The 27,868-nt window shown below is 38.9% G+C and overlaps 1 protein-coding gene and 1 long non-coding RNA gene across 4 annotated transcripts in view; both read right to left on the bottom strand.

Moving 5' to 3' along the window:
* The window catches only part of tmem104 (transmembrane protein 104), a 105,157-nt gene that overhangs the window by 15,034 nt on the left and 62,255 nt on the right, over positions 1-27,868 (bottom strand). For all 3 annotated transcript variants that reach the window (XM_003217220.4, XM_008104483.3, XM_008104482.3), the window contains exon 9: positions 23,155-23,248. In XM_003217220.4, the coding sequence (XP_003217268.1) occupies positions 23,155-23,248 (94 nt within the window). The remainder of the gene's footprint in view (positions 1-23,154; positions 23,249-27,868) is intronic.
* Positions 907-23,146, bottom strand: LOC134296242 (uncharacterized). Its single transcript, XR_010002864.1, has 3 exons — positions 9,732-23,146; positions 4,457-4,506; positions 907-2,429 (listed from the first exon to the last, which is right to left on the bottom strand). It is a non-coding gene; the product is annotated as an uncharacterized LOC134296242 (long non-coding RNA).

Below are 27,868 nucleotides of genomic sequence, written 5' to 3'. Positions count from 1 at the left end.
AACATGGCCATACAGCCCGGAAAACTCATAACAACTCAGTAGTTAAAGATCCCCAACTCCTATCCATACCCTCAAGACACTCTCTCGCCCCAAGCGTATACCACCAGTTAAAGGAAGAGATATGCCCTCACTGAATATTCAATCCCAACTTTACTTTTGGCTGTCTGAAGGCACTGAGGAAGACATAGCAAGAGGAGGATTAGATTTATCAAAAGATGTATACTATATAAAAGGAAAGCTCAGTCAAGAAGTAATGATGTGCTCCAATTATGAATGTATACAACAATTCAGAACAAGCAAAGAACTGTAAATTTTACTGGAGAAACTGCCAGATCTAAAATCAAATCAAGCCTCAAGCCAATGCAGCAGAAGAATGTAGGGGTCGAGTGGGGAGAGAGCAAAAACAAGAAAGCCAGTTCCAGGGCTGGCCTATTTCCCTTCTACATTCTACAGAATGGCAGGTTCAACACCTTCTTGGATCTACTCCAGCACACCCCTGCAACATCTCCCTCATGTCTTGAAATTATGATCTCTAATAGGTGGTAGAGGTTTAGACCTCCATCCTCTAGCCTCCCAGGAATCGATTTTAAAGCTGCCCAACAATATTTGTACAACTCTTTCTTTCTAAAGATGTAGAACCTGATATTAAGGTTGTGCGGCACCTGTCTCAGTACTGTAAGTGAGAACGGGATAAAGTTTTATACTGCAAATAATACATGTCTACATTTAAGGCACACCCATTTTTACAACTTCTCCTCCTGTAAAAAGGGGTCTCACTGATCTCTTGTAAGAGAGATCTTGGTAAACAAAACAGTATATACTTGCTCTTGCCTATTTTCTGGTTTAGTTTGTCATGAGGAACATAAGAGTCAGCTGGACATTGAAAATTAATCAGACCAGGCTATGTTTAGTCCTCCCATTCATTTATTTCATTGCAAATAATCCGGTTGTTGCTGCCATTATCTTTCCAAGAGCTTTTCTTTGTCCATTGCTTCATCCTCTTCTCCAATTACAATGTAATACATCCCTTGACCATCTTCCTATTCTTTTAAAAATGCACATTACTGGAAATAATAGTTTTGATTTGTAGCTATTTCTCCAATTATTCCAATGCTATATTCCAGTGCATGTTCATTCAAGCATATTATGCTTCTAAAACATAATTGTAACATACTCCATTAAAATGGTTTCCCTATACCCAAAGATGTTCTAATTCTATTATCAAACATTCCTGGAAATTATAAAAGGAAGAAACAAATTGACACCCAATTATTTATCCATAAAGATACAAAAAAGTTGCATTTATAGGACTCTGAAAAACTATTTTTTCTAGTTATAAATCCTATTCCCTATCCTCCAGACCACAAAAGCTTTCAGAGCATACCATTATGAAATGATGTGGAATATACTGAACTGAGTGAAATATTATTTGCCAGCTCTGTCATTTTAGAGAATTTCCTTGCATTATCAATTTTAAGGAACAAAAAACACTATAAACCAGCTTTTACTACTCACGTGCTTTGAAATGTTAACACACAAAAGCTCTGGATTATCCCGTCAAGACCTACCAAGCCACCTAGAACCAACCCAAGGAGCCTGAATGTTCTCATTAGGACTAGAAAGTTGCAGGCTTGGTTGGGTTGACAGGATCAGGAGACCAGGATTGATACTGAAGTGACAGTCTGAAGAAGAAATAAGCATGGAAGATCATTCTTCTCTGAAAATGTCAACACAAAGATGTCTACTTCCCTCACTGTCTTTGGGGAGAAGAATTTAACTTGGGTTGTCCAGTCTTGTATCTATGTTGTAGCATAACTATATTAAACTGCAAAAACTCTGTATCTTTCCCTGCTTGAGAAAGAAGCAGTAATCTTTTTTTCTTACTCATTCAAGGGTGAAGATCTAACCTATTTTCTTGCAAAGATCCCTTATCAGGTACAGGCTATTAATTTAACCCACTGTCTACCACAAAAGCAGCAGCATGCACCTTAAATGAATCCCAGTATCAGTAGCAATCACCTGCAAACACATTTTCTAGGCTTTTGGGCTAAATGTGTTATTTCATTTGGTGGATCTCTGGGGGTAGAGCACAGTATGCTTTTTATCTAACACACTTCACTGATTCAGAGACATAACAGCTGTCTGGTCAGGGGAACTAAGCAAGGGCATATTTCCTGTTGCATAGCAGTGCTTGTGGAGTCAACTCAATATGTCACCCAGGCCTCCACAGATAGCATGGGTTTCCAGGCTGATAACCAGAACATTCACAAAACTCACGCCAAGAGAGAAAAGAGCTATGCTACCACTATTTTTCCTGAATTGGTAACTGTTTTTAGGCAAGTCCACATTGCTGAAACATGTTTTCAGTTTAATCTTCATGAAGTGAAACTTGTCTTCTGATTCAGTCATTTTCTTTACAAATTAGTAGTCTGTTGGCAAATAAGAAAAGTGAATGGCTCCATAATCAGGCCGATAATAAACAAATACAGTAGATACACAAGAAGTTCGCTATTCATCTATTCACCCTAAGCAGATAAAACACAGCCTGTCTGAAGAGGAGAAACCTTATTTGAAGTCTCACGTATTAAGAATTGAATATCTGCTTCCATAAGAACAATACTTGATGCACAGAGTATAACTATTTGATTTCTATCCATCTGACTTGGTACTTTTTAATAAAGACAATGTAATCCCCAAACTTCTAACCAGATTCCCATTTGTAATTTTGTCTCTATTTTACATACATTAAACCATTCTACTCTTGCTTTGTGGTTGCTTTCCTTATAGAACCTTCTGCCATAAGTTGTTAAAAATCTATTTCAAGTGCTGAGTCACCACCAGCTTCTTGAAAACCGTTTTAGTGAAGTTAATCCTATCATTTGAGCAATTTGTCCACATGCTGGTAAGGTCTAGTTAGTTTGGACATTCTGTATGAACAGCTGTGAGAAGGATAAAAAATATTTTTGATGTAATTCTAGTCCACAGACAATCAAATTCAGTGAGCTGACCATTTCTTCTAGCCCCTCCTTTAGACACTATGTGGTTTCACTCGATAATTTTTGTGCCAGAAAAAATGTGAGCAATTTTCTCCATTGTGGAAGATTGTTGAGTTGCAACTTCTCTCGCTTTTTTGGATAGTCATGTATTTTATATTTTGAATTGTTTGATGAGAATGTTATAAGCCAGGGGTCCCCAAACTTTTTAAGCAGAGGGCCGGTCCACAATCCTTCAGACTGTTGAGGGGCCGAATTATCATTTGAAAAAAATACAAACAAATTCCTATGCATACTGCACATGCCTTATTTGTAGTGAAACAATAACAATGAAAGAATACAATATTTAAAAATGAAAACAATTTTAACCATCATAAACCTATTAGGATTTCAATGGAAAGTGGGCCTGCTACTGGCCAATGAGATAGTCAAGTTAATTAGGGTTGTGGTTGTTGTTGTTGTTGTTATTGTGTGCCTTCAAGTCATGTCAGACTTTGGCCGAGCCTAAGTCTCAAATTAATTATTTATTTACTGCATTTATTTACTATATTTATATCCCACCCTTCTCACCCCAAAGGGGACTCAGAGCAGCTGTATGCACATACAATATATTATATTATTAGCATAACACAATATTAGCATTATATATTACTATATTGAACTATACCAGTATACTATTATATAATATGTAATATATACCATATAATTAATATTATTATATGGCATTACTATTAGTATTATATTGTATAACATAAGATTATTATCAATATTATATGTATATACAATATATTATATTATTAAAACTGATATAAAAATATTGTATTATAAAACTGAGGGTGGGGGCCAGGTAAATGACCTTGGAGGGCCGCATCCGGCCCCCGGGCCTAGGTTTGGGGACCCCTGTTATAAGCTATCATATCACTTAATTCCTGCCTATCTTTCTTTTAAACACACACAATGTTCTTCTAGGAAAACATGACTATTCAATGAACTAAATCACAGTGATTTGGATTGAAAATGAAAACGGATTATTTCAGAATATTTGTTCATTTCTCCATGAGCTTCATAAGAATCATTTTCTTTTTCTAGCAGTGATATGATCTACCCCTCCCCACATTTTACCCTTTAAATGCAGCTTTTCACTTGATGTGCATCAAATTTTCCAAAGCACTAAAATCTAGTGAGGCTTGGTACTAAAAAAGGACATGCTAACAAATTTGTTTGTCTAGCCAGGGGATGTAAGAGGACATTTCTTGTGCTGCTGGAGTGGTAAAGTTAAACATTCATATGCAAGATTTATCTCCCTGTCCCTCTGCGGCAACAAGATGAAGACAAAGCTCCGAAACCAGTTATGTCCAGTGATAAATCAAAATGAAGAGAGAGTGATAGGCTGTAATAGATAGCTTTTGACAGACAAGAAAACAAGATGGGTTTTCTGGACCTGTGTGAAACCCTCTGCTCACCTGTCTTCAGGTTTCTGAGGTAATAAGGCTGAACACACATCTCAAATGTTCTGAAAGATATATGTTATTCCAGTATTAGTATTCCCAGCTGTTTTTGCTCAAATACAAGTTCACCATAGCTAATATGGTCTAACATGGTTTTACCAGTTTTGGCCACCATTGTCTTCCTAAAAACTACATAAACTCACAGTATATGCACCAGTACTACTCTAGTTATGACATGATGCATTGCCTCAAAACACAAATGATCTATCAAAAATCTATTCAGGCTTATTTTATTATACGAAATGTTTGCTTACAATATTTGGAAAAGTGACTGCCACATTGTCTGGCTGTGCTGAATTTATTGTTCAGATGTTCTTATAACCCATAGCCTTCTTACAATTATCCTTGGCAGTTCTAACATAGTATCACTATGAGAAATAAGCACACATACTCTTTTCCAAATATCCACCCCCCAAAAGTAAATTACGTGAATCTAACAGATTTACACTTTCTTGGAACATTACTAAATTTTCAGAGGTCCAGGTTTTTCTATACCACACTACATGGTGCTAAAATGTGTAAATGTTGTTATACTAAGATGTCTAACAGCCAGTTTTCTATACTCTACCTCCTCTAGTGTCTTCAGAAAGCAAGGGCAGCCTTCAATTCCAATCTGAGAACAGCTGATTCTCCAAGGTGATCAGGGCAACCATACTATAAAGTCTTTAGAACAGTGGTTCTCAACCTGTGGACCACGGCCCAGCAGTGGGCTGCGAGAATGAAAATCTGGTCCATGAACCTCCTTCCTCTTTATTTATTTAGTTTATCAATTTTATTTCCGCTCCTTTCCACAGAGCTGACCATTGCATTGGATAGACCACATCAGCTGTAGATGATTAAATATGGTTTTCTGCAGGCGAGCAGATGACAACTACTGGATGGCATATGTTCTGTATCAGAAACTAGAGCTGATGTGGTCTATCCAATGCAATTTTCTGAATCAGCACCCCAAATAACCAAACCGATCTAAAGATGATCAAAAACCGATTCTTAACTCTTTTGGTACTAATGTTGGAGAGTGGTCCCTGATCACATGGTCCCTGATCAAAGTAGGCCAACAGTCAAGTAGACCTGTTGTATCCCAGCCTGCACCTGAGCTGTCAGGTGAGCCTGAGGTTGGGCCTGTTCAGTCTGTGATTGTACCTGCACCTGACCTGTCAGATGAATCTGGGTTGGGGCTTAGGATTCCCATGCAGACAGAGTTGGATGAGGCTGCTGTTCCTGGACAGCCAGAGTTTGTTCCTGAGGATTCTGGGAGCAGGCAGACAATGGTTTCATTCAGAGGAAACAAAGCACAATAATTTTCTAGACCTGACCCATTCCATTAGTTGTGCACCAGCGCCTTTTCCAACATCTCAGAATGAGACTTTTGTAAAACCTGCTTTAAGGAAAGCAATTTCTGCATGCTCAACTTGACCCAGAAGATAGTGATCTTAGAGAAATGGACAACTCTGCTACAGGGAACAGTTCTTGTAACCAGATGTGGAATGAATATGTATGAGCTGCTAGTACTTAGGGAAAGCCTTGAAGCCTGGGGATATTTGAAAAATACATTTGTGGCAGGGAGATAAGACATAAAGCTCCACAGGGAACATGGAAAAGTGTAATTCGGTCTTTCCAAGCTCATCAGGTATTGTTTAAGAGTGTGATGGAGTATTCCTGAATGAATGCTGTTACCCTACATAAGCACTTGTGCCCAGGAGCAAGCAGCACAGGAAGGCATCAACATGATCAGAAGGATTTGAACACTGTATGCCTTTAATGAAGAATCCAGAGCTGGCCAAAATCACCATTCACTCTGTTTTTGTGTTCCTCATTTGTTTATAGGACTGATATTGAAGGTCATCTAGAACAATGCCTGAATACCATCAAATATTGCACTTATGTACCATTTTCATAAAAGTAGATCTATCCTCCTTACTGAACTGAACTAAAACTCAGGGCCCTGATAATTTTTTTCCTGACTAAACAGCCACTATCAATTTCAGATCCCAATACATTCTCAGAGAAACTTGCTCTTTAGGTACAATTACCAACAGGGATGCACAGAATATTAGATGAAAATGATGGTCTCTCTTCTTCCAGCAGCTGTGCCCAGAAACAAGCAGAAGCACAGGAAGGCTTCTTCAGTGCCACAAATGCCTCATATCTTGACTCACGTGAAACAAATATTACTGGTATGCATAGAACATATCTCATTCTATCTGACCAAATCATCTAAAGCAGATCCCACCATCTTGACAGCGAGGGAAGAGTCCTTGACACACTGCTCTCTTGAACATATCTAGAACCATTTGTTTAAGCAAGCACTATTTTCAGAGTTTTGACACATTGCTGGCACAGCTATCCATCACCACTTGCTGACTGGCATGACAGAACTTTCCTTCCAAAGTGGAGAATCAATATGCCAGAGTGTAATGATAATAAATCACCCTTTCTCAATATATGGCTTGCATTGCTCTTCTTGAGAAAAATACCAAGATGGTCGCACCTGGGATGAAGCACCTGGAAATGAAAGGAGGAAAGGAGAATATTGCACCCCCATTCCCAGAACAAATGCTTCATGAACTGGCTACTTTTCTCATTATGTTATATACACAGACTCAGCTTTTGGTCTACAAGAGAGAGGGCCTTCTCGGCCGTGGCTCCCCGACTCTGGAACTCCCTCCCCAGGGAGATTAGGTTGGCTCCCTCTTTATCTTCCTTCAGGGAACAACTGAAGACTTGGATGTTTCAGCAGGCCTCCGGAGATACAGTCATTAATTAATCAGCCCCAGAGGGTTTTTAATAATCTATCCTGTATTTACTACGGTCTTACCATTTATGTGTTTTAATGTAATTTTTTATCCTGTATTGTTGTTTTAATTGATATATTGTATTACTGTTTTATCTGTTTTATATTGTGATTGTATTATGTTGCTTATATTTTGTCCTTATGTTGTTTGGGCCTCTGCCCCATGTAAGCCGCCCCGAGTCCCCATGGGGAGATGGTGGCGGGTATAAATAAAGTTTATTATTATTATTATTATTATTATTATTATTATTATTATTATTATTATTATTATTATTATTACCCTTCTCAGGTAAGCAAAACTTTCCAGAATGATAGGATGATGCCCTAAGGACCTGAACAGCCAGAGGTTTCTAAACAGCAGATAAAACTTGAGCACACCTAGCTCAGAATCAAGAGGAAAGAGGAATATAGATGGTAAAAGATGAAAACAGACAAGTTTGAAATCAAAAACAGATTTGTTTTTGTTACTTTGAAACCTCTGTTTTGCATTTAAAGTAGTTTTCTTAGATGAAAATATACACAGGACTGGAATAAAAGTAATTAAAAATCTTTATCAAGTCTCTCTTTAAAAAAAGCAACATTAATACAGAATAAAAATCCTGAAAAATCACAAGCTTTTGTTTGTGTACTCAGTTGTACTGGATTTCTAGTTCTGGGCTACAAGTTAAATGGGAAGTTACAGAAGTGGAAGGTGATTTTAAAGTAGAAACACTGGTCTAATATATCAATATTTTAAAAGTTACATTTCTTTTACAAAGATATACAGTAGAGTCTCACTAATCCAAGCTAAACGGGCCGGCAGAAGCTTGGATAAGCGAATATCTTGGATTATAAGGACTGATTAAGGAAAAGCCTATTAAACATCAAATTAGGTTATGATTTTACAAATTAAGCACCAAAACTTCATGTTATACAACAAATTTGACAGAAAAAGTAGTTCAATACGCAGTAATGTTATGTTGTAATTACTGTATTTATGAATTTAGCACCAAAATATCACGATATATTGAAAACATTGACTACAAAAATGGCTTGGATTATCCAGAGGCTTGGATAAGCGAGGCTTGGATTAGTGAGATTCTACTGTACTGATTTTGGTTTATCCGTTTCAAGAAAACACTAGACTATTTTCAGCCCTGTATAAACTAATTTTAAGGTATTCACCAACTCCCCCTCTAATATCCTCCTTCATAGGATATTAGAGTCACAGGCTTCCGTATATATAAGCTGTCACAAAAGAAAGAACTGGCAAGAACTCTAGACTAACAAGTATTGCAGTGACTGAAACAAGCACAGAATAGACCACTCTCAGAAATAACAGAGATGTTACTGTAGTTCTGGGAGAGCCTGCAATGTTAGAAGCAGCAGGCTCTGGAAATAACAAGGTCAGCTAGAGCACACCTTTCTCTGGAAGCCATTAAGTGATAGAGACAACTAGGCGGAATATATATGACAAATCGGATACAGTTAGTAAATGGGAAAGGTGCTTCTCCCGCTCAGTTATCTTGCTGTAATGTAGCCACATGCCTGCTGTGTTCATTTTAATCACACATTACACACACACACACACACACACACACACACACACTACCAAATTTGCTTATACCATCCTATGACAATGAGGACTACTGCTTTTGTCACACAAACCAGTTTGTTCAGGTTGTCCTATTCGAAAAAAAGGAATGGCAATGCACCTTTTTCACACCATCACTGCATTTATGCTTCAGTTGCCTTAGTTCTTGTATTTGCTTCACTGCACTTGAAGTATGTCAGTACTGTCACTCTGTCTGCTCTATATCCTGCCCCATTATAATAATAATAATAATAATAATAATAATAATAATAATAATAATAATAATAATTTTATTCTTACACCCCGCCCCATCTCCCCGAAGGGACTCGGGGTGGCTTACATGGGTACTTTAAATTGGTACTTTAAATAAAAACTAGGAATTTGTAACAGTGCAATTGCACAATTAAATAGTAATGCTATTATGGAACCATCCAGATTGTAAAGATGAATTCACAGCACACTATCTCCAAAAGCATTTTCCTATGCTTCTCATGTGAACTAACATTTGACTGATTTTGCGTTTGTATATTACTCGTCAAAGCTTTGTATGTTTACTCTTATTTAGTCTTTAACATTTAATTAACTCTATGGTTTCCCTGTAGTAGAATTACACTGGAATGAGTCCTTAAAAATAAAATAAAAACAATATATTTTTTAAAATGTGCAGAACAGAGAACAAAGGCAAAACAGTTCTAGTGAGAACCCTTAGGAATCCTGATGTATTTCCAGCCCAACCAGATGTAGTTTTAAGGTTTCCCTGCTGGTTTTCCTGGGAATTCCTCAGGAAAACCGCAATGAAACACCTTCTCCAAACCCACTGTGTCCCCAATATTGTAACAGAACAGAACAACATTTTTACATACCAAGTAGTTACTAATTATACTGAGATACGAGGTCAAAAAATTATTCCAAACAACCCAACAGCGACACAACACAGCACCAGATGTTGTGTGATAAGCTCCAAGTAGAGATGGGACTAACAGTGCAGTTGCTATATAACAGTGTGATACGATGAGCTTCTATTCTAATTGGCTAAGATGAAATAATGTTGACTCAGGTGCTGAATATGAGATAACCTCCTAAACCAGGAAATGTGTTTCTTCATTCTTTGACCTCAGAGAGGGGATGACGAAATCATGAGGAAGACGATACTCTCCGGCTAATGCTCTTAAGAACACACTGATCAGATATAGGTGATCAACTGGAATCTTCCACTCACAAATCTGTATGGAAACTTAGAACACAAGAGACTTGTGTGTATGTTTGTTGCCTGAGGTGATGGAATTGCTGTTGCTATAAGGTCTGTGTTGCCCCTACTGGATAGGCTGCTGCATGTATTGGAATCTATGCTTAGATCATTGTCTCTGGAATGAAAGGATTCACAATAGCTTATGTAGGAGCCAAAGGAATACTGTCTTGAATGGAAAGTTCTCTTGTCAACCTTTTTCTGAAATGAGCTATTTTCTTGCCCTTGATATATCAGGTGTCTCCCCAAATTACTTACTGCCCTCCAAAGGGAAAGAAAGTGAGGTTTTACTTCGTGCAGACATCATCATATTTATTTTTAAGCCAATCTTGGTAATGTACATTGATAGCTCCCACCTGAAAACTTATACTAAACTGAGTAACACTAAAGTTGGAATCAACAGAGAAAGCAGCCACCTTCAAGACTTCATTAATTCTCTGGTGATTACATTAATTTAAGATTGCCCTGGGAAAACTTACCAATAAATCCCCTGGTCCATAAAAGGGCAGATTTGAAAAATATAGAAATGGCAAAAGCGCCTCTAATTGCCAGTCAGAAAGTCTCACAGGATCTCTTAAGAGTTGACATCACCCTTCTTCTCTCCTTAGAAACCTTTGGCGTGTTCTTGCTATCTTTTTGTGTACAGCATGAATATATCAGGATTGAGATGGGAATATTGTCCAAAAGAGGCATGGGCTAGGACATTGGATTTAAGTAAAATGTTGACTGTAAGAGGTTTAAGACTATTCTTTTTTACTAGATTCCTAAAGGAAAACATACATTAGAAAAAGGGGCCCTGGTTAAGGAAAGGAAATACTCTTGTTGGAGACCAAGTCTGGGTCCCAAACTGGGAGACTGCTGATGAATGTGGAGTTTGAATCTTTACAGCCTTGCACAAGTTCCTTGGTCTAAAACAAGTGAAGCACAGAGTTCAGGCATCATCCTATGATAGCTCCCTTTCCTTACATTCAGAAACTAAACTAGAAACAGCAACATGGAGGTTTTAAGCAGAGGCTGGATAGCCATCTGTCAGGGGTGCTTTGTATGTGATTTTCCTGCTTCTTGGCAGGGGGTTGGACTGGATGGCCCATGAGGCCTCTTCCAACTCTATGATTCTCACCTGAGGAGTGGTCCAAATGAGCTTTGTTGGGACCTTTCAGATTGCCATTTGGTGATAAGCAGGTGGAAAAGAGAAAGAAAACTAGAGGGGGAGCTATGCTAGTTCGAGAACAGTGGTTCTAAACCTGTGGGTCCCTAGCTGTTTTGGCCTTCAACTCCCAGAAATCCTAACAGCTGGTAAACTGGCTGGGATTTCTGGGAGTTGTAGGCCAAAAAACCCGGGGACCCACAGGTTGAGAACCACTGTTCTAGAGGGAGAAAGAAAGAAACAATACTTAGTTGGGATGAACTGCTTACCTTACTGGCTGATGTTGCAAACTTCATCCTTACTATTTAAAAGTAAATGTGAAGATTGTAGAAGATTTCCCATCAGTTGCTGGAAAATCTTACATATACATTTAATGGGTTAATGCTAGTGACATCTGATACTGGAATGGATATTATTGGTGAAACCAATTCAAACTCTCAACCTACAGCAACCTCTGCCTGTCTCCAAAGTCTGTTCTAAAGGATCAGAGGATGATTAGAAGGGGAGCCAGTCCATCTCAGCATAAGTCTGCTTGTGTGACATTCAATTTTGCTTGTAGATTCTGTTGCTAAACAAGAAGCATTTTCGGGTACTGAAAATAGTTGGCTCAGATTTATAGCTCTTTTTATGCTCTTTCCATGGCAATTTATTGATAAAACACAAAAGATAGTCTACAACAGGTCGAAATGGTTGCACTAATTTAGTTAAGGTTATTATCTGGTTATATCCCAGTTCCGAAGAAAAGGTGAAATATATGTGTTAAAAATCAATAATGCATACATCAAAACTAATAAGAGACTCAGAATATGGCATTATAAGGATCTCTGCTTTGATTAAGAAGATATTTAATAGCTAGCTTCTATTCTTTAAGGCTTTGAAGATGGATTCAACATGTGTAGGCTTTTTCAAAGAAATCTTAAGAGCAGATGGTGAGAAATGGGAAATAGACTGGACAGAAGTCTACTATAGTCAAAATGCAGTTATTTAATTTTATTTACATGCTACCTTTCTCCCAATATGGGATCTAAAGTGTTATCATTATCATCACCTTTCAAGATACTACATCAATAAAAGATCAAGAGTTCCAAAATATCAGATTTGTTGAATAGATGACATTTCCAAGACAGCATTCTTGGCTGCATTTTTGTTCAGGTAAGCACATGGTGGTGGAAAAAACTTCTGTCTTGTGAGAAAATTTCAGGTTCAGGTGTATATTTGCATAATGAAAATTATATATAATTGTAAACATTTGGCCGAAGGAGGGGGGGATGCCCACAATCCAATGGAGTATGATCAATTCCAAGAATAGCTGGCTAAGAAAACCTGTTATTACAGATGTTAGGGAATATAGTTAGTTAAATTGGAATTAACTTCTCCTTCCTTCTCTGAAAGTAAGGCTAATAAAACAAGACCAGATGTTCTGAATGTTGTAGTTGAAAAGGGAAGCAGGGACCCATGCATACTAAATGACACAACTTTAGCTTTCTGTGTAGAAGCAACACGCTCTTTTTAAAGACTCACTTACCCTAAACAGCCAAATCCAGCACTTGACAGTCTGGATTTTTTATTGGAAACGAGCAGGAAGTTAAATCAAACTGGCACCAATCTCACTCCACCCACCATGCAGACAATGCTGAGAAAAGGTTCCTCAGTATACAGTATTTTTCAAAAAGAGACAAAAATATGGAAAAGCATAATATGCCTATTTTGTCTTTGTGGATATATTTATTTTCTCCTCTTTAAACTGCATTATTCATCTACAAGGATATAACAGCTCCTCTTACCCTTGCTAAAAGAGACCAAGAAAAAGTACATATAATAGCTTTGTGAGAAAACGACATCAGCTAAAAATGTTTAAAGCAAATACAAGATGGTTTATAGCACTGACTTTTCTGTATCTTGCCAACAGAAAAATTACGTACATCTTCTTTGTATGTTGATAGTGTCATCCTGGCTGCTTAAGAATTGGCCACAAAGATTAAACAGAGGGAAAAAATCCCCTTTGGGGAGATAAAGCGGGGTATAAACAACAACAACAACAACAACAACAACAACAACAACAACAACAGGCCCAGAACAAAATGGTTCATGGCATCCCTACTGCAAATATATTGTGTTCAATAAAAAAAAAAAACCAACTGAGGCGTTTCAGGTCTTGACAACAACCAGCACTTGAACAGGCCCATTAAGATTTTCCATCCTGCCCATACACTTCTTCATCCACTATGTCTCCCTCCAGCCCTATAGGATAACCTGCACTCTCACCAGGAGAGATGAGAGCTGGGATCTCTCTGTGCAGCCTTTGTTCAGCATACTGCAGCGAACCACTGTCATTCTTCCCAAACAGAGGAATTAAAAATGTAAATATTAATATTAAAAATTGAAATATTTAAACAAAGCTTTCATGCTGAAAGTGGTTTCTTATTTCACTTTTTTTGTGCTTCATTTATGGCTTGCAGGATGTTGGGATGAAGACCTAGGAACACCTGCAGCTAGTTCTTTTTAATCAGTAGATAAAACCAATAAACTCCTAACTCAGAATCAAGATAGAAGATAAATACAGAAGGCAAAAGGTGAATATATAATCAGGTTTGAAATTAAAAACAGATCAGCTCTTGCATTATTCTAAAATAACTGTCATGCCTGTATTTATTTTTCAGGATTGAAATAAGCATTATAATACTGCAATATAATGTATCAGTACTTTACCATTGCATTTACAATATTCTTATATTGATTTCAGTTTATTCGTTTCAAGTAAACACCAGAATTATTACAGCCCTTGTATTGACTCATTTTGAGCTATTGACCAACTCTCCTTTAGATGGCATATTTTCCTCTTTCACTGACTGTTTGAATCATAGGCTTCCCTGTACACACATAAATAGATGTAACCTGTACTTGTAATGCTTGGTTGAGGAAACTGGCCAAACTGATCACACTTACACCTGACTTCAGTCACTGCTCGACGAGTCACCACCTGGCCTTTCCTAGCTGGACAAAATGAATTTCCTATCCATGAAATCATGTATGTTGGTGAAATGAAGGGGAGCACATACAAAGTAAAGTAATAATAATAATAATAATAATAATAATAATAATAATAATAATAATAATAATTTTATTCTTATATCCCGCCCCATCTCCCCGGAGGGACTCGGGGCGGCTTACATGGGGCCATGCCCAGACACGACAGCACAAATCAGATAAAACATTAAACTGAGCAGTAAAACTTCAACATGATTAAAAACAGTCATAAAAGTCAATATACACAATAATATTAAAATCCCGATTTGGGTCAAAAGATCCAGGCCAAGGTGCAAAGCAATATCAAGTTATCAGGGAGGGACAATTATACAGCAGGTGTAATACTTAAAGTGCTGAATGAATCCTAAAAAACAATCCAGAGGGTCTACTGCTTAATAGGTAAATAACATGATCCCACAAGGATCAGTCAACGAAGGCCTTCTGGAATAGCCAAGTTTTCAGGCTCTTCCTGAAAGAAAGTAGGGTAGGGGCCTGCCTAATCTCCCTGGGGAGCGAGTTCCACAGCCGGGGGGCCACGGCGGGGAAGGCCCTCTCCCTCGTCCCCACCAACCGCAACTGCGAAGTTGGTGGAAGCGAGAGGAGGGCCTCCTCCAACGAGCGAAGAGGTCGTGTGGGTTCATAGGGGGAAATGCGGTCTCGAAGGTAGGTGGGTCCCAAACCGTTAAGGGATTTGTAGGTGATAACCTGCACCTTGAATTGGGCTCGGAAAATAAATGGCAGCCAGTAAATAAAGGGTCTCATTGTCCAGCACTGTCACCAAGGCTTCTAGGGAACCTATAGAAGGTTCCCTATAGTGCTTCTAGGGAACCTATAGTGCATGCCTGGGTCTGCAGGACTGTTGCCTGCATTTCCTATGTTTCCTTAGTACAGAGGTAGAAATCATGTGGCTCTCCTTATGTTATTCCCACTATTGACTATGCTGGATATAGCTGCTGGGACACATTGTGCAACAACATTTGAAAAGCCACATGAGTTTATCCCTTCCCTACCAACTAAAGGTGTAGAAGACTTTTTGCTGAGAGAATCTAAAGAACCATTAAGACAGGAAGCAGAAGGACAGATGGGATTACTTTCCAGGGAGGTTTACTGCAGTGACATCAGGCCTTTAAAATAGCTTACATCTTACAGTCTGCGACTTTTATCTTCAAATAATTTAACTGCCATTCAGATTGAATATTTGTATTGGTTTACATTTATTTTAAATTTTCCAAGTCAGGAGAATCTGCACCAGGCATTGTTATAAAAAGGAAATAATGTCCCAAGTAACAAATGTAGCATCTGGGACAGATTGTACAAAAGTTGCCCCCAACTGAGAGCTATCTGGGAATATTTGCCAGCTACGTTGGCTATAATCTCTGCAGCCAGTACTAATCTCTGCCATAAACCCCAGTCTAGAACAAGCCAGAATTAAATGCCTTTTCATTAACACACTGCAGTTTGACTCACGCATATCATGCATAGTTTCTCATGATCTGTGGTTTTCCTGTATGTTTCTACACATTTATTTTATTGCAGTGCTGAATAATGATTAATCACAGAAACACTGCACAGTACTAAGTGGGAAATTAGAAGCACTGCACGCCTGGTTCTAGCCTAAATAGATCCCACACCTTGATTGCTATGGAGATATAAAATGTATGCTCTATGTTCTGCTATCATCCCACAAGCTAGGTACTATGCTGAGATGTAGGAAGACTGTGGTTAGTGCTACACTGCCATTCTGAAGCGTGTGGTTTAGAAAAATGCATTTAGAAAGCTGCTATGCAAAACTAATGATAGATTCAGGACACAAATGTCAATCACAGATGGACAATTGATCACTTCAGAAGCAGACACACTCTACTACTTTCAAATGATTCTGAAAGGAAAGAGTAATATTTAGCTAAAAAGAACTAAACCAAGTCATTGCCAGAGGCAAGTTTTCAATCTGTCACCCCATCACAAAATTAACATGAAGTCTTAGGCATAGAATTATGTTCTTTTTAAGATGGGAAAACTTGTAATCAAAAAGTTATCTTTCTACTGGAAAAAGATTCATGATATTCTCAGTCATAGTAAAAAAAAAGTGGTTATCCAATCATTCTCTCAAAATTCTTGTGCAGGAACCAATTCAGCAACATTTCTATCTAACATTTGGGAAGCAATGTTTTTCACACACACAATTTTCAGATCTTCCTTTTTTGACAATGGGAATAGTCTATCGTCTATCGCTGTTGTCGTCCTTAAGACAGACATAAATGCATTAATACCCAGGAAAATGATCTGCCAGGAAAAAAAACTACCTTCATAAGAAAACAAGAACAGTGCTATTACCTGGGGAAAAGAAATAGTATTTGATATGGCATAATTACCTTCTTACTGCTCAGAAATGAAATAGAATCATAGGCACAAAAAGTAACACTCCGCATAGACATTTTGGATTTAACTCAAAATGGATCACCATAGCCTTTGTATAGTATTGGTCTTAGGCACAATTTTATTTACATTTAATAAGAACCTACTTGCTTCAAATGGCAAGTGACAACAGAAAAAAGACACAACTGATACTGTTAATGCATTCACTGGTATTCCTAAGATCAGATGAAAATGCTATGTCAGTGCTATTTACTGTAGCTCACATGGCTTTGCTTGCCATGTACGTGTATCTGCACAATAAGGAAAAACGCAGTACAGTCAGTTTATGGCTGTGTGAGTTTCTGAGTGTGTGTATAGGTTCAAACCTGAAACATCTATCCTTTGAGAATATTGTCTAGTGATTTAAGCATTTTTTTTTTTACGTGTGTCAGGACTGTGCAAACTGTGTCCTCAAACCAAACCAAGCTATCCCTAACCTCAGTGCCAGTGACACAGTCCAACGGAGACAATCGGGTAGTTAATAGAAGGGAGAGAAGCAGGAACACGTTTTTGGCACGTAGAACACATGAGACAGCCAGCTCAGATGTGAGTGGTAATAGCTAAGATTATGATCCAGCTGACAGTATGAAGGACATATAGTGATCTGGGGAAAGAAAGGTTTCTGTCAGTTAGGGAAAGTATGAAAATATATTGAGTCGTTTCAGTTATGGGTCAAACCAGTTGGGGGAAATAAGGATAATAGGGAATTGAGTTCTGGTCATCTGGAGAGTTGCATAGGAGAAAGGAGCTTGGTAGCTTAGGAAAATTTTTGGAAACATGCAACCATTATATGCAAAGAATGTCAAGGTACTATTACTTGCATTTCAAATACAAGTCATGAAAACAAAACTGTTGGCATTTTATATTTCCACTCTCTAAGACTCCCTAAGGTGATTTATTGGATCCCAGATAAGCACAATCACAAACTCACAAGTGCTGGTCCCTATTCAGAATAACCTTCCTTCCCTTAAGATGGGTTTGGGAAGAAGAGGGAGGGTACCAGATAAGAAATAGTGACCTGGATGTCAGCTTAGTCATAATTAAAATTCAAAAAATATTCATTTTATTTAATACAAGTTGGTATCTCTTATCCAGAATTCTGAAATTTGAAGTATTACAAAATTTGAAACTGTTCACATAATTGGCTGAGATAGTGACACATTTGCTTTCTGATTGTTTAATGAACACAAACTTTGTTGCATGAACTAACACATTTAAAATGTTATAAAATTACCATCAGGCTATGTGTTTAAGATATGTATGACACATAAATAAATTTCATGTTGAGACTTGGGTAAAACCTCCAAGACATTTCATTATAGGTATATATGCAAAAACTGTACAAGTTTTCTAAAATCTAAAAAAAAGAAATCCAAAACACATTTGGTCCCAAGCATTTTGGATAAGAGACACTCAATCTGCACTATTACAAGTTAAAATATATCAGTGATGACTTCCTTTGTCATATTTATGATTATTCAACTATTATGATGTGTTTCTCTACTTTATCATTTCTTAAGTAAACTGTGTCAGCTTTTATGTGATTAGTTAAGAGTTTCAGTTAGAAAAAATACTATTTTCTTTGTCCCATACAACACAATTCGGTAAAAACGTTTTGATAATGGCTGATCTGGTTCCATGGCTATTTTTTAAAATGCTAGCTGGATGTCCTTCAGTTCATTACACTAAGGTTCTGCACTAAGGATAGCTGCTTTACACTTTATTTGATTTTTGCAAATTTAAGCAAACTGAATTCATAATAATAATAATCATCATCATCATCTTTATTTATACCCAGCCACCAGCTCACAAAAGCACTCCAAGGTGCCACACATCTAAATCCATAATAAAAGCGAAAACCCGTATGTGTGTATGTCGCATGGATGTCTGCTCACACAGACAGCCTCCAGCCTCCACAAATAGGCTACAGTTCCCAGGGTTAAGAATCTAGCAAGTCACTCTTTTCCACTGACATTGCGGTTACAGCGAGCGCCATGAACATGCAGCCCAGCCCCTGCCAATGTCCTTCCCAAACACTACGGCCCACCACCCAAGGAATGCTTTCATTTGGGGACCATTTCATCCTAGATTTTGCTTTTTCTTCCACCACAGGCAGACATCCCAGGGTTCTCCATTGCTGTGGAATTTGCATGGCCCCGCCCACTGCCCTTCCCTTTCCAATCTCTCTGCATAACAAACACAGCAGAACTGAGCTGCAACTAAACTTACTGGAGGAGTTTAGGGATTGACTCCACCTGGTGGAAGTTGTAGTTCACCCTGCATCAAGTCAGAGCACTGTGACTCCTACTGGGGAATGTAGAGGAGTTGAACCAGAACATTATGAACCCAAACAATGATGGTTCTCGGCCAAACTTGCCATGCAGACCCGATATGCCCAGATTTGACTACTGGTGGGTTTGGAAGGGAATTGGCCTGGAGATTTGGGAGTAGTAGGTACTGGGATTTATAGTTCACCTGCAATGAATGAGTATCACACTTGGCACACAGAGCCCCCATAACCAATACAACATATTGGACAAGTTTGGGAAAAAGGGAGTTATAGTTCACCTACAGCCAGATAAACACTGACCCCCCACCGACAATGGACCAGGACCACACTTCACACAGAGAAGCCTCATGACCCACTGAACATACTGCAGGTATTTGTGGGAAGGGGCCTTGATTTTGGGAGCTGTAGTTCACCTCCATCCAAAGACCACTGAACCCAGCCAATAACGAATCTTGCCACACAGACTGAATATTGCCTGCTGTGGATACTGATAGATATTTCGGGCCAATTGCCCCGGGAATCTGGAAGTTGTAGTAGTTGACCCCCATCTAGAGAGTACTGCAGCACACCTGGTACACATGCCCAAAATGCCCAACTTATAATACTGGCAGGGTTTGGGGAGGATTCAGCCACGATTCTGGGAATTGTAGTTCACCCACTCCAAACAGAATACATAACATTAAACACAAATAATACCATTCTCAAATGACCCGGGCATCGCCGGGTCCCCAAGCTAGTAGAATTATGTAGCATAAAAACAATACACAAAATTGACTGACTACAAAACAACGGACAACATCAAATGATAAAAATTAAAATTTAAAATGTATAAAATGCAGCAGTGGTTTATCTGGTTCTAGTTAACAGTTCTGTGGGTGGTGGTCACGGAGCAATGCAGGGCACTGACTCTGCTAGCAATCAAATTCAGCTCTCCTACCTGGATTTAAGTTTGCACTAGTTATTGGTTGCATATTTTTCCACACACCACCGTAGATTTTATGTGTAATGATCTTTCTTTTTTAAGAGAAGAAAAAATGCTGAAACATTCATGAAACAGGACTTTGCTTGGTGATGAATTCTTCCATTACCCTTAGTAGCAAATGATTCACAGAGTACTCACCACAGTGATCTGCACTAAAGAAATACAGAAACATCCTAAGTTTATCAACAACCTACACTTGGCATGAAGAATGCTCACCATTTATGCTTAAGGCTCATTAGAAGTTTAAACCCAAACAACACTGCAGTTTGCGGTTATTAACTTTATTTTCACTCAATCCATCTAAAGCATGCTTACACTGAAGGTCTTGTTAAAGACTACTTAAATAGCTCTAATATTGCCCTGGCTAGTCATATTTTATTTTCAACAATTGCATTAAAGCATGTGCCAGAAAATTACTGAGGATAAAACAGATTTAATGCAAAATCAAAACATTTGAGATTTCCTATTATTGATTTGAGCCACACAGAAAGATCTCTAGAGAAAACCATATGGATCCCAATCCCTGTGTTCTGAAATACTTTTTTATCTGGAGTTTGCCTTACTTCAGATGATGTGTCCCAATGCCCTTCTTCCTCTTATTTGTTATGACAGAGAATTTATTTCACCATGCCAGCCGTTGTTTCCAGATCATGCCCCAAAGGCCCAGCTAACAGATTCCACCCAAGCTGTCAGAGCCACCAACTTTATCAAATGTGCATTCTGAAGCTTAATGATTTCAAGAATTTCTTATACTATACTGTTGTCCTGATGTTTAAGTGGATGGCTGCCTTCAAAATAAAGTGGCTGCACTTACTGAAAAATGTAGATCTCAAAGATACTCTTCACACACAACACTCCTACCGTTGTAAAGAATAATGCTCTCAGCCTTGGTTATCTTAATGTAACAAACCCTGAAGCAGTGCAAACAAGTTATCCGCCATACTGAATGAAAGTGCGACAGTAATGGAATTTCTATGGCAGACACACTAGGTCATGAGATTTAAATTAGCATTTCCTCAGATGGATCAGCTTCCCAAAGTTTCTTGCTCTACTTTAAAGAGATTACAGCCAGTTTGTTCAGTTCAGCGGGTTTCAAATAAAATAAATCCCACAAAAAAGTGAGAGGAGATACTTCAATCCTCTCAGAATCAGTAACATAAGCATGCCTGTTAACAGTACAAAGCAGTCATTCGGATCAGCCTGCCTGACACAGAGTCTGGCATGAAAGCTCAAGATGAATTCCAGAAACACCTTTGGCATCAGTCTTATAATGAGTCTGAAAGTGCTCTTCTCTGCTGAAGACCTGTAGCCCAAAAGTCATTTGCTTTTGTCTCCCTCCTTAAGACCTGAGGGAGAGTTGTCAACGACAAAGCAGGTCATACTCAAACTGAGAAAGTGGTACAGTTTTCACACGTATCTTTACTTAATAAGATCACTACTTTCGTCAAAGAGTGTGGAATTGGCAAAGTCTGCATTTGCCCTGATACTAAAAAGGAGCCACTAGGGATCAGTAAGAATATAAATAGACTCAGGCATTCTTTAGAATGGCTTCTGCTTGTGAAAATAAAGGGAACACCCAGTAATGTGACTGAACTGAATAGTCACGCAAGTCACTAACCTAGCCAGTCAGTGTTATCTGTGAGTAGGCTATATTTCATTGACCCTGAATCAAACTAAGAACAAGTTCCCTTTTGGCATTATGCGCAATCGCTTTCACTTTTAGTTTCTTACAGGCAAAGCTTGGTGTATATATCAAGATTTAATCATCATACAATGTAGAAGGTTGTCAGGCTGACAAAGGACATACTGCAGTCTGCTTCACAAGCTAACAGAAACAGGCCTGGACAATCAAAACTAGAAAGAAAAGCTAAGAAGTGATTACTTTTTTGTTTTGTTTTTAATGCCACTTAAAGAGATCACCAGTTCCCATGAAGAAGCACAGAGGACAGAAGGGTGGTGGAAAAGTAAATTTTCTTTGAAATAATCATTGCTACAAATTAGACTTGACAATGAGCTTCACACATTATACTCACTGTGCAATTTGCAACACATGCATTCCAGTCATATCATTGTCTGTTTTATTACCTTTCTCAACTCAAAGGAAACCAGGAAGCTAATTGGTCACTAAATGGTTAAAACAGTGACTTGGAAGTGACTGTGTCAACTGCCCATTCCATCTCAATGTTCGACAGAGAAGACAGGACTTCAAAGGAAGCATCTCACAAACTGGAAATGCCCTATGAATGTTCAAGAACCCACTAGATTCAATACTTCTGTAGGGAAGACCAATGTAATGCCCACTCTTCCTGCGAAGAAGGAATAGCCACTACCATTCTAAATTTTACTAGGGAGTTATTTGCTCATTGGCTACGTGGACAGAGACACCTTTTCCCATCAATTCCAAACCAAAACATGAGAAATACCTGATGTCTTCAAAGCAAAAAAAGGAAGGAAGGAAGGAAGGAAGGAAGGAAGGAAGGAAGGAAGGAAGGAAGGAAGGAAGGAAGGACGGAAGGAGGAAGACAGACAAGTTGGATGTTAACTCATTTATTTAAAATAAAGAAAATTCCTCACTGGTACAAAATTCATTTGATGTTCTCCCTTTTCTTGTGAAAGGGAAATAAATAAATTAGTCTTTACAGGATGTTAAAACTGTCATAAAAATAGGGAGTTAAGTTTGAGATTGTTCTAAGCTAGTCATGTGAAGACTACAACATCACCGGCCACTTACACACAGCCATGTAAAAATCCACATTGAACTGGATTATATGGCAGTGTGGACTCAGATAACCCAGTTCAAAGCAGATATTGTGTATTATCTGCCTTAATATTCTGGGTTATATGGCTATGTGGAAGAGCCCTAAAAACACTACTGATGTCTATTTATGTACACAAAGTAGAGATGTGTGAGAAAAAATTTCCTTCGTTTCTTTCATGGTATCATTTCATTTCAACCAATCATCTACACAAAACAGGAAGCCCTCCCTTTGCAGCCAATGGTCTGAAAATTTTCGTATTTTTGGTAAGCCAGGCGAAAATTCTATTCGTACAGGTACCCCATTTTCGTTAGCGGGAACAAATACAAAAATTAGACCAAATGAATGAAACTACACAAAACGAACAGCAATCCAAACAAAAGCACAACACTAACACAAAGTAGCAGAGATTTATTGACTTACCTATCCATCGCATCAACGATGTCATGATCTGCAGATACTTAGTCTTTTGCACATTAAAAAATGTGAATGGACCCAAGAGAAGGGTAAATGCTGCCTGAAAGAATGATAGAAAGAGTACAGACTTAGAACAATCATGGACATTGTTCAAAAAGTAAAGTTTTCCTGGACAACTTTGCACAATGCACATAAATTGCCCCTATTATCACAGATTATATTTCCATTATTCAAACAATTCACGTGAGTTCTGATGGAGGCAGCTACCTAATGTTATAAACATTACACTTTCTTCTTAAAGAATTAATTTCTGTGATCAGTTTAAAATTGACGCTTGTTGCAAACTGTCCCAGTATGATTCACAATCTGATGTTTTCACAGTGAAGTGTTTAAGATTTAAAATGATGCAATATAACTTTAATATTTTAAGTATCTACACTAAATCATGAACAAAAAATAGCAGCCAGCATATAATAAACAAATGGAACACATTTATGGAGAGGCAAAAAAGGATCAATCAACTTTGTTTGAAAATCATTAAAGGATTTTCCACTTTAGAAGACTATTTCTAAAGCAGCCATTTTTTCCTTCATTTCTTTTTTATATTCATTCTTATTCAGTAAGACAAGCATAGCATCATACAAACAAAGCCACGTGCAACAAAACAAATTCATGAAACACAAAAAGCAAGCATATTTTCTTAATATAAAACACTAGCCTACAAAAGCTGATAAAACTGCTAAGTCAAACCAATACATAAAACAAAAACTAATGAACAAACATAAAAACTATTCTACTAATATAAGTAATCTGCAGACCTCTCACTCTCTGAAGGATGATTTTTTAATTTTGACTAGTCTACTCCCTTTATGAGATAGTATATAATCACACTTCTACCTTTAATCATCATCATCATTTAATTACTTATTAATCGCCCTCTATCCACGATGCTCTAGGTGATTTACAAGATAAAATTGTAAAGGATAAAAATACATACATACAAATATTGATAAAATTAACATAGATTAAAAGCTCTAGTAAAGAGCCAGGTCTTGAGTGCTAGGGTAAAAGGCCCTAACTCACACATGGCTCTCATATAGGGCGGCAAGGCATTCCATAAGGCAGGGGCAGAAATAGAAAAAGCTCTGTGTCTGGTTCTTTCCAAGTGCACTTCTCTAGGACCCGGTACATAAAGTAAGTCTCGTTGGGATGGTCGTTGCGACCTCCGATGATGGGAGAAGGAGAGACAGTCCCTAAGGTACGATGGGCCCTGGCCGTAAAGAGTTTTAAAGGTCAGAACTAGCATCTTATATAGACCACGGTAATCAGTTGGAAGCCAATGCAGATGCTGCAGCACTGGCGTTATATGGCATTTCATGGGTGTTCTTGTGAGTAGCCTGGCTGCCGCATTCTGAACAATACGGAGCTTTCGGGTCGTGGACATCGGAAGGCCAACATACAGGGCGTTGCAATAGTCCAGCCTGGACGTGACTGTGGCATGGATGACTGTTGCCAGAGCCTCATCAGATAGATAGGGTGCCAGTTGCCTCGCTTGTCGTAGGTGGAAAAAGGCCTGTTTGCTGGCAGCAGCGACTTGAGCTTCCATTGTCAGCTGCGAATCTAAAACGACACCCAGGCTCTTAACGGTAGGCGAAGGAGATAGGGCAGCACCATCGAAGGTGGGTAGCAAGTGGGTCAGACCAGTCTAGTGGCCATGCCAGAGAATCTCAGTCTTCGCCGGGTTCACCTTCAGTCTACTAGCACGCAGCCAGTTCGACATAGCCTCCAGACATAAGGTGAAATTGTCTGGTATTGACGTTGCTCCAGGCTCCAAGCGCAGAAGGAGTTGGGTGTCGTCCGCATATTGATAGCAGTCTAGGCCGAAACTCCGAGCCAAACTAGCAAGGGGTCTAACGTAGATGTTGAAGAGAAGAGGGGAGAGAATTGCACCTTGGGGTACCCCACATAGGAGGGGAGATCTGTCAGAGACTTGATCCATATACTCCACGCATTGGCTCCGGTTTCGCATAAATGAGTTGAACCAATTGAGGGCCTGACCGTGAACTCCGGACATGGCGAGATGGTGAATCATTAGATCGTAGTCAACGGTGTCAAAAGCTGCGGTAAGGTCGAGAAGTACCAGTAGCACTGATCCGCAGCTATCAGACTGGCAATGAAGTTTATCTGTAATGGCAACCAGGACTGCCTCCGTCCCATGGCCAGGGCGGAAGCCTGACTGGAAAGGGTCCAGGCCAGCTGTATCAACCAGAAATTGTTGCAATTGTCCCAGTACAGCCCACTCTATCATCTTACCCAAGAATGGGAGGTTGGAGACAGGACGATAGTTGGCAAGGGTCATGGGATCCAAGCTCGGCTTCTTTAGCAAGGGACGAACCCTTGCCTCTTTTAGGTTGTCTGGGAAGACCCCCTGTTCAAGAGAGCCATTGATTATATTACTCAACGGATCGAGTAGACCTTTCAGGCAGCTCTTTACCAGCCAGGAGGGACATGGATCAAGGGAACAGGTGGTTGGTTTTGCAACAGCTAGGTTCTAGCGACATCTTCCTTGTCATGCGGAGTAAATCGGTCAAAGATAGGCCCACTAAGCGGCCACAAAGTCTCAAGCTCACTTAAGGTATCAACTGTAGGGGGCAGTTCCTGCCGAAGCACGGTAATTTTATCAGTGAAAAACTTCTGGAATGCCTCTGCTGTAAGAGCCGTGGTTGCTGGGTTTTTGGACTAAGGGAGCCGGACTGGTCAAAGCACGAACGATACTTGAGCTGGGCACGATCTAGCAGAGGCTATTAAGGAGGAATTGTAAGATTTTTTAGCATCCTTGATGGCTGATTCGTAGGACCTGCAAAAAGCCTTGAAAGCGGACAGTGACACCTCGTCGGGTTTCCGTCGCCACCGATGTTCCAGCCGCTTTCGTGCTTGCTTCATCGTCCGTAGCTCATTAGTGTACCGGGGGAGCGATTCCGGTGAGGGCGAAGGAGGCGTCTGGGGGCAATCTCATCCAAGGCAGCCAACAAACTGACGTTCCAGGTGTTGACTAGCTCATTGAGAGTGATGCACACAGTTCTCAGGCCCTTAAGGGCATTCAAGAACCTAGCAGGTTCCATGAGTCTCCTAGACCGAGCAAAAATTGGTGTGGCAGGATGGGGAGGAGGAGATGGAATCTCAATCCGGGCCTCAATCTCAATCATTCAATTAATGAATGAATGAAGCTTTATTCATATCCCACCCCTCTTCCAAAGAGACTCTGAGCAGCTTACAACAAAACAATAACATAAATAATAATAAAATACATAATAAGTTAAACTATTTAAATCACCAGAAATAAAACTAGTCATAATAAGTAAGATTGAATATAATGGCATGTTACTTGCTCATAAGTTCATAACTCACACAATTAGTCAATCCCCCAATTTATTTATATATATGCGCGCCAACTTAGCAGTTTGAAAACATGCCAATAGGTACCACTCCGGCGGGAAGATAACGGCGCTCCATGCAGTCATGCCGGCCACATGACCTTGGAGGTGTCTACGGACAACGCCGGCTCTTCGGCTTAGAAATGGAGATGAGCACCAACCCCCAGAGTCAGACATGACTGGACTTAAAGTCAGGGGAAAACCTTTACCTATATATATATTTTTCCTTCATTTCTAACTCGAAACCTATTTGTTAAGTTTGACAGCCTTTAACATCTGTTTCCCATATCTCCATTACTACTACTTCTACTACTACTACTATCATCATCATCATCATCATCATCATCATCATCATCATCATCATCATCATCATCAAATACTGGGTCTCCAGACAGCTTATCAATTATTAAAGCTATATTGATTAAAATATGCAAAATCAGTAAATATAGCTATTGTTTTTATAACAATTAAACAAGCTAGCAATATCCATTACAAAACAGAATATTAAAACAATCAATAAAACTATTCTCAATTAAATGAACACACAAAAGCATGTTTCTAGTCCATGTATGCATATTTTTGAATCAAGAGTCTAGAAGAAGTTTAGAGAGTAGAGAAATCTTTTTGGAATGGGATGACTGATTGTAGACGGATTTATAATTTCCATTTGGGCGAAATCAATTACACAATTCTTCTTCAGGTGGAACCATCTAGCTAGCCCACCAGAAGAGACAACTGTGCAAACAGGTATTATGTTATTTTTTTTTTTTAAAAAAGAACAAAAATAAAAATAAAAATCACCTACAGAGCAGGCTTACATTGTGAGATACCTTGTATTGCTCAATTGTTTCCTTAAGTTCTTTGTCATCTGAGTACTGGCATTTTGTATGAATTTTCCTCAAAAGGCAACTTAGTGCCTCCAGCCTTTCTATGATTTGGCTTTGCTCCTTCCCTGGCATATCTGCAAAGGATGCAATCAGGGACTGTTCCTCAGCACTAAACAGAGAACCGTGACCATGAGTGCCGTCCCCTCCATTTATGGATCGGACTGCTTGGGCCTTATGGGAGTAGAACCTCTGTTCATTGTCCTCCTTCATATCTGATTTCTGTTCCTCTGCTGACATTATGTCATCAGGGACCTTTTGGGTAAGAACCTGCTTAAAAAATATTGTAATAACCATGCCTTGTTTTAGAAAAAGGTCTCTGGTTCTTACAACAAATTTAGCTATGTTAGGGTCAACAAGGGAAACTATAACATCAACATGCGTTTGATCATTATCTAAATA

This window comes from Anolis carolinensis, chromosome 2 (genome assembly GCF_035594765.1).
Source record: "Anolis carolinensis isolate JA03-04 chromosome 2, rAnoCar3.1.pri, whole genome shotgun sequence".
NCBI lineage: Eukaryota > Metazoa > Chordata > Lepidosauria > Squamata > Dactyloidae > Anolis > Anolis carolinensis.
This window is presented reverse-complemented; position numbering and strand designations above follow the sequence as displayed.